At 61.9% G+C, this 8,073-nt stretch overlaps 1 protein-coding gene across 1 annotated transcript in view; it reads right to left on the bottom strand.

Annotated features, from left to right (window-relative positions):
• Positions 1-1,734: 1,734 nt before the first annotated feature.
• The window catches only part of MORN1 (MORN repeat containing 1), a 53,414-nt gene continuing 47,075 nt past the window's right edge, over positions 1,735-8,073 (bottom strand). The window contains exons 13-14 of the mRNA XM_035019966.1: positions 3,857-3,903; positions 1,735-1,995 (exon numbers count right to left, since the gene is read on the bottom strand). Coding sequence (XP_034875857.1) covers positions 1,847-1,995; positions 3,857-3,903 — 196 coding nt within the window. The 3' untranslated portion in view covers positions 1,735-1,846. The remainder of the gene's footprint in view (positions 1,996-3,856; positions 3,904-8,073) is intronic.

The raw sequence follows: 8,073 nt of genomic DNA, 5'->3' as shown, positions 1-8,073 counted from the left end.
GTCTGTCCATCCATCCAACCATCCGTCCACCCATCCACCCATCCACTGTCTGTCTATCCGTCCATCCATCCGTCCATCCATCCATCCATCCATCCATCCATCCATCCATCCACCTAGCCCTCCTTCCAGTTATTCCGCTACCCATCTCCCTGCACACCTCCTCTGCCCAATTTGTCTCCAGTGCCTCCCATTCTGCCTGGCACAGAGTAGGTGCTCCACATTCACCCATTCATTCAACAATTATTTGCCAAGGGCCTCCTAAGGGTCATGCACTGTGCTTGATGCTGAGGTTATACAAGTGAACAAAACTGACCAAATGCCTCCCTTTGGAGGTTGCAAACCAGACAAGTGAAGTGCATCTGTGCAAAGGACGTGAGCTGGGGAGGGAGCAGGGAGTGTTTGCTGGAGTGGGGGTGAGGCTTCAGAGCTGGTGGCCAAGGAAGGCCTCATGAGAAGGTGGCATCTGGGAGACGAGCAGTGTAGGCAGAGTGAAGAGCATATGCAAAGGCCCTGAGGCAGAAACATGCCTGGCAGGACGGAGGAGCTGTAGGGGCCGGTGTGAGTGGAATGCCGGGAGCCAGGGGGAGCAGCAGGAGGTGAGGGCAGTGAGCGTGAGACCAGCTCTGGTCAGCCTGGAGGTCCTGGCACAGACTTGGGGGATGAGCCCTGACAGAACTGCTGTGTGCAGAAGCTGCAGGGTGTGGGTGGATGGAGTCGGGCTGGGGATGCACTTTGAAGCAGGATGGACAAGACTTGCCGTGGACCACAGGGCAGGAGCGAAGCAGAGGCGGAAGCCAAACATTTGTGCCTGAACAACGAAGACTGCAGGGTGGGGGCGTGGGGGGTGCCCCAGCGCGGGGCCGTCAGGGAGCTGAGGGGGCAGCCGCTGTGTGGGTGTGGGGCCCCATCCTGGGGGGTGGGGGGCAGGGTGCAGACGCAAGTGTAGGAGGGAAGTGGGTGCTGGACGGAGGGGTGCGGGGTCTGTAGGGTTCCCGGGATGGGGAGCAGCAGTGTGCTTCTCGTGGCTGGGGGCTGGGTGCTCCCCGCCCCGTTCCTCATTCCTCAGAGAATGACGGAGAAGAGTGGTGGGCTTCGAGCGAGGGCCCAGCCTAGCTCCAGCCAATGCAGGGTGGGCACAGGCTGAGCCCCAGGGGCCATGGAAGCTGGAGCCGGGAGGAGGCCTTGGATCCTGGCTCTGGCCTGCTCAGTGGAGGCCGAAGGAGGCCCCGCCACCCGCCCTTCCCTGTCAGCCTGCCACAGCCTCCCCAAGTCTCCCCGCTCCCAGGCCCTGGGTGGGTTTCAGAGGCAGCTGTAAAATCCAAGAAGTGTCCCCCAGACACGAAGCTCGTTTCCGGAAAACCAATCACCTGCTGCTGCCTCTTGATTTCTCATTTGGCAGCGGGTTCCCATGTCCCCGGGCTGCCTGTGAGGAGGGGTGCCGAGCCACCCTCCAAGGCTGGGATCGTGGGCGGGAGGCAGTGCTGGCTCGGAGGGGACAGTAGGGCCGGCTTCACTGCCAGACTCTTTGGGGAGCTGGGTGGGGCAGGACCGCCCCCTCCCCAGCCTGGCCTGGGCTCCCCCTGGGGACTGGAGGTGCCAGCCAGAAGGGGGCCTGGCTGTGTGGGCAGGGGCTTGCTGTCAGGGTCAGGCACCTCTCGGGAGTCGGTGTTGCGCGTTTTATTGAAACCATGGGATGCGTGAGGGGGGCCCTCCAGCCCGCACTCAGTCCCACCGCGCAAGTGCAGGAAGGTGCCCCGCAGAGCAGAGGGGGCTTCTCGCCATTCCAAGTGAGGATGGTCTCCCGAGGGGCATACTGGTGGCTGTCAGGAGCATGGGGGTGGTTCCCCTAGCTTGGGGATTCGGGGCCTTCTCCAGGGACGTGGGGCTGCTGGTCCGTCCCCTTCCCCAAGACCCGAAGGTGTTTGAAGGCGGTGGGCAGCGTGTGGCCCAGGAAGGGAGGGTCGGTCACATCGCGGATCATGACGACATACTCCCCTGCAAAAGACAGGCGCTCAGACGTGGCCCCCAGGGCCCCCTGGCTGCCCAGGTTCCTGCCCCTGCCTCTCTCCGGCCTCGGTTTCTGTCCACCCACACACCCTGCCTGGGACCCTGGGACCCTGCCTCAGTGCCCCGATGGGGGCTCCAGGCCTTCTCCTCGGCCGGTGACCCCGGGACCGGGGGCACGGAGAGCCCCTCACCGCTGACGGGGCTGCACGGCTGAGTGCAAGGATTCTTTTGAAAAGATTCCCTATCTTTTTAGGAGAAAGAGAATTCGTTTCCTCTAAAATGTTTTTTTAAACAATGAAGCTTCCGAAAACGTGGCCGCCTGGCCGGCTGTGGCCTAGGGCAGGAGGGCCGCCCTCCGGTGCGCTCGGAAGAAGGAGAAGCACTTTCCCTCTTGCAGTCTGTAAACTGTCTGCAGAGCTTCAAAGTTGGAGAAACCATAAAAAAGAAAATAAGAAATAACAGAAAGTGCGGTTGCCATAGAAACCGTCCTCTCCCCTCCCCCGAGCCCAAGGGGGCTGGCACCGGAGCGTGGAAAAAGCTCGCTGGGCTGGCCCGGGCTCACACCAGGAATGCGGCCGCAGCTGAGATGGGGCGCAGGAGTCGGCTCACACCGTCAGAGAGAACATTCCAGCGCCCCGGTCTGGAAAGCAGGCCCTCTCCCCGCGGCGCCCTGCGGACACCCGTGTTCCTGGGGCAGGATGAGAAAGGGCCTCAGCGGCAGGAATTTGCTGGGCTCTGAGTCAGTTCCTTCAGCAGCTCGGGGGGCCTGGGAGGGGGCCCACATTCCGCAGCCCGGGGCACCAGGCCCCCCGCTCGGCCTGGAGGAGACGCCGTGCATGGCAACGCCACAGTGTTTCCAAGCAGCACGGGTTTCTAGGTGTTCCCAGGAACACAGCTCCCCAGCCTGTGGCGCCGGCTGGGGAGCAGGGCGCAGTGGGCAGTGGCCGCAGAACCCAGCCCAGCCCTCGTCTGACCTCGCTCCCGACGCTCTTCTCCCAGAGGCCGGGAGAGGGTCTGGCTGGTGGCCACCCAGGGCCCGGCCCACACGGTCTGGCCGCGGGCCCGGTGCCCGGCGTCCCCACAGAGACGGCGCTGCCCACATCTCAGGGACCTGGCCACCCGCTGGCTTTGCCCCTCGTGGTCTGGAAGTTGCTGCTCCTCAGGGCCTGGCCCTCCTCCAGCCAATCCCCCATCGGCCCCTCCCAACTTAGTGTGGGGCGTCCCCTCTGCCCACCCTCGCCCCCTCCCGCTGGGGCGCGCACGAGGGGCCCAGGGGCCTGAAGTGTAGACTCGTGTGGCTGCTGCTGGGGCTCCCAGTGCCAGCCCAAAGGGGGACGTGGGGGGCGCTGCCCAGGACCCAGCCCTCCTCCTGCACAAGGTGGGCTCAGGGGCCACGGGCCCTGCCAACACTCCCAAATACACGTGGGGTCAGAGGGGGCCCAGACCTGGAGGCCTGCCAGCCTTCCAGTCAGGACCCTGGACACAAGGAACCAGGGATGTTCACTTTGCCCATGGGGACAGAGGGGCACCCAGGGTGGGGATGGGCAAGCCACCTCACCCTACCCTGCCCTGTGCCCGCAGCCCTCTGAAGGGACAGAGGCTGGAGAGGCTCTTGTGGCGGCCCTGGGCCCATCCGTGTCCCCTCCACCTCTGGTGCCTCTGGGGGTGTCCGGGGTAGCGTGGGGGCTGGCCAGGCTGGGAGCTGCCCAAGCAACGGTCAGTGTTGAATTTAGGGGTGCGTTCAGGGGAAGGGGGCTTTTCCAAAGGGTCCACAACTATGATACATGCAGATTGTGGGGTGACCGGTGGCCTTGGCCCGTTCGACTGAGTCCTCCTCCTGCCCACCTACCTGGGAAGGCTCCTGCCGCCGGCTCGGTCGTGGCCGCCCCGTCAGGCCTGCAGGGAGAAGAGGAGGAAACCCCTGGAAGACTGCAGCCCCGAGGACGGCCCCGCGTGGGCCCAGCCACAACCATCCTGTCCTTGGAGGCCCCACGCCTGCCTTCCGAGCGCAGCGTGCGCAGCCCCCGCTGGACAGCTCTCTGCCCGCCCCGGCCGGTGCCTTCCCGTCTACACCCAAACACGCCCGTGGACGGACGCTGGAGCCGAGCCTCACAAGCTCGCCCCTCTTTCCACAGCTGGTGCTGCCGCGTGCACAGAGCTTTTGGGGGCACCGAGGCCGCACAACGCCGGGCAGAGCAGCCGCCCAGGAAGGGGCCGATGCGCCGGGTCCACCGCGTTTGGCATTTATATTCCGGTGGCAGCTGGGCTCCGCGGGAGGTGGGGCCATGGGGGGCACTGGTGTGTCCCCTTGGGTCCCCCTCAGAAGGACTGAAGGTCGTTACCTGGGAGACTCACAGCAAGGAACAAAGTAGCAGGCAGGGACAGGAGGGGTGGGCCCAGGCCTGGCCCCAAGTCTGAGGGACAGAGACCCTCACTTCTGGCCACGGCAGCCACAAGAGGGCCCTGGTGGGCAGCCCGAGGCAGCTCAGTCAAGCCTGAGGCCGAGGGCTCCGACCCGGCCAGAGGTTCTCCTCTCCGTGGTACACGGTGATGTGCCTGCTCCGCCTGCCCGCAGGGGCGGTCACCCGCCCGGGGGACGTGCCGTGTGCCGGTGAGGACACCTGGAGCACGTCGTCAGCTTCTGCCCTGGGTCAGGCCCTCAGCCTCCTCCCGCCACCTTGGGAGCAGGGAGCCGGGGCAGTGTGGACGCCCACCTGAGTCCTCCAGCTGCTGGACGCACTTTCCTGGTGGGACGGAGGCCCCGAGTGTGGCGGGCTGGGCTTTGCCCTGAATTATCTATCCAATGGGACTTGGGCGGGGGGGCTGGGGGACTCCTCCCACCCCTGCCCTCCATGGCTGTTGGTTTCCTGTCATCAGAGCAGGGGCGGGGGGCTGGAGGCCAGGGGGCTCCCTGGCATCAGCTTGGCGACCCGCCAGGCTCCGACCCCGTGCCAAGCTTAATTACCACAGGCATGGTTTGGGTGATAAAAAATTAAAGACAAAAGATTTTAAAATTACTTCATTTCAAGTGGGGGAAAATGGGCCTTGGCTTGGACCCAGGAGCCACGTTACAAATTCTGAAGTGTGGGTGAGGAGGGGAATGCAGATAAATAATTCAGCACTAAGAATAACCAGAGTCTGTCAGCCTGCCAGGCTCAAGAGAAATAGACGGGGTTACAAGAATCCTGAGAGTTTTTACAGAACCCCCAGGGCTTCGAGAAAGCGGAGGCAGAGCCGAGAAGGAGCTGGGGAGCCTTGGTGTGAGGTGATGCCGGAGGCGCCCATTAGCGGGATGGCTCTCCAAGCCGCGCGGGGTGAGGGCATGGAGCCCTAGGAGACCTGGGAGGTGCGTCTGAGAGACAGGCGGCTGAGGGTGCAGCCGGAGCCCTGTACTGGGTGGGCACGGACCTCGTATACAGCACCGGGCGGAGCCTCCAGGGTTCAAGGGCGATCAGGGCAGGGAGAGGTGACAGGCCTCCTGGGCAGACTTGGGAGCCCGCGGTGGGCAGGCAGGGGGCTGGGGGCCTGGGGTTCAGGGGCTGGTGCTGGGAGCTGGAATGGGGCCGGGGCCCAGCACTGCATCCTGTGTTTTCTCTTGATCTGCAGCTAGTGTCCTTGTCCTTAAGCTTCCTGTGCTTGGGGTTCCTTGTGTCTTGAATCTACAGGTTTATATTTTTCATGAAGTTTGAAGACGTTCTGGCCGTCATTGTTTCTTCTGTCACGTTCTCCCCTGCAGCACTTGGAGCCTCTGATCCTGCATGTGGTTGGCCGATAGGCGCCATCTGGCTCGTGATGTTCAGTCTTTTCGTTCCGGGTTTCATTTGGGGGGTCGCCAAGGCTGTGCCCGCAAGCTCATGGCTCTCGTTTCCTTCCACCCGTCCCTGCCCACATTTTTCAGCTCCGGCGGGTGAGTCCACTCCTTCACGCCTCCGTGTCTGCCGAGCGTGGCCAGTCTTCCCTGCTGGACATGCACAATCCACTCACAGCGTTTCACCTCCCCATCTACTGACTCTCCCATTTGTGTCATTTCTGGGTTGGCTTTGATTAGTTTATTTTTCCTCATTATGGGTTGTACTTTCCTGCTTTCTTCGTGTGCCTGGTAATCTTTGGTCAGATGTGAGACATCGTGAATTTTACTTTCTTGGCTACTGGCTACTTTGTATTCTTTTTTTTTTTTTTAAGATTTTATTTATTTGACAGAGAGAGATACAGCGAGAGAGGGAACACAAGCAGGGGGAGTGGGAGAGGGAGAAGCAGGCTTCCCGCCGAGCAGGGAGCCCGACGCGGGGCTCGATCCCAGGACCCCAGGATCATGACCTGAGCCGAAGGCAAATGCTTAACCATCTGAGCCACCCAGACGCCCCTACTTTGTATTCTTATAAATATTCTTGATGCTGTTCAGTTCCTTAGAGATGGTTTGATCCTTTTGGGTCTGGCTTTAAGGTTTGTTAGGTGGGGTTCAAGATAGGGTTCATTATTCCCCACTACTAAATACTCTTCTGATGTCCTGTGAATCTGGAGGTCTTCCAGGCTGACCGCCGGACCGAGCACTCTCCGCAGCCCTGTGTGAGCTCTGGGCAGGGCTCGCTGTGGCCCTCTCTGTGGTTTTCCCGGCCTCAAGCACGTTCCTCATGCTCTGCAGATCTCTAGGACTCTCTCCTCTCCTGTGCCCCCTCCTGCAGACTCTAGCTGCCTTGGCTTTCTAGGACTCCCAGCTCCATCTCTGCCCTTGGGGGGACCCCTGGAACTGCTGGGTCCCCTCCCTGCACCACAGCTGGAAATACTCAGGAAGTGAGCTGGGGCCTCAAAGTGTTGTGAAGGCTGGCTGTTGTTTCCTGGATCTTGTCCAACTTGTTTGTTGTTTACCTGTGTGTGCGAGAGGGCCAAATCCTGCCCCTTGCACTTCGTCCTGGCTGGAAGCAGAAGCCTGTTTCTGCACCTGTAGACCAAACTGGGATGTGGTGCCCCGATGGCCCCAGCTCGTGTCCTTGTGGTCAGTCCTGAAGGGCTGGGGCTCCTCGTGGAGGGCAGAGCATGAGGCCTCTGCCACTGCTATTTGGGGTCATCCTTTGAGGGCCCCCAAATGGCATCTTGTCCTGACTGCTTGTGGCCCTGTGAGGTGGGGCCTGGTCCTGTGAGAATCATCTGTAGCATGGAATCACCCTCCCATGGTGGGTCTTCCAGTCCCCACAAGGCCCCAGGAGGGGAACTGGATGGCCTCCTGTCAAGGTCAACAAGGTAACCCTGCAGGTTCCTCCTAGGTGCTCAGCTACCTGAGTGGCTCACCAGTCCAGTCGCTGTCCCCTCAGCACAGCTGGCCCTGGTGCTCCCCATGACCCCATGTCTTTCTCTTTCTTCAGGCCCTGAGAATGTCCTTTCTGAGCCATGTGACCTCGACTAGGACAGGTGCATCTCAGGACTGCACTGAAAAGTCATGAGGCCCCTCAAGAAGGCACCTGGGACTCTGTCCCACTGGAATTACTGTGAGCACGTCTGACCCTAAGCAGAACTGTCGCTGAGGCGATGCCCACAGCAGCCTGGGCAGGGCATGGGGACCACAAGCAAGGTCTGGGGCGTGTGGGTCCTCAGTGCTTCTCTGCAGGCCCGGGTGTTGGCGGGGGAGAACAAATTGGCAGAGCTGAAGAAATGGCCATAATTGGAGAGGAAGCCTGAGGCCAGTCAGCCAGACCCTGGCCCAGTGGGCCTGGAACCTGTGTGTGCGCTTGTCCTTTCGCTGGGCAGCTGAACAGAGGGAGGCAATGGTGAGGGGGTGTGAAGACCCCATGGCCAAGCACACGGTGGGTGGCAAGAGAAGGGGGTTCCCTGGGGTGAACCAAAGGTCTCCAGTAGCCCAGGTGACCCGGGCCTGTCCACCCACAGGTCACTGAGGGACCAGCAGGGCTCTGGGCTTGGTGGCCCTATGGTTAGACAGAGGAGGCCCACTGGCTGAAGACCGGACTGGGGGGCAGGGGGCTGGGGGAACAGGCTCAGGGCTTCGTCAGGCCTGGTCCTGACCTTTGTTGTCACTGGTTTTCAGGCTGTGGAGGGGGCACAGGGACCAATCTG

Source organism: Mirounga leonina, unplaced genomic scaffold (genome assembly GCF_011800145.1).
Source record: "Mirounga leonina isolate KUSES-001 unplaced genomic scaffold, KU_Mleo_1.0 Mir_173, whole genome shotgun sequence".
NCBI classification, from domain to species: domain Eukaryota; kingdom Metazoa; phylum Chordata; class Mammalia; order Carnivora; family Phocidae; genus Mirounga; species Mirounga leonina.
This window is presented reverse-complemented; position numbering and strand designations above follow the sequence as displayed.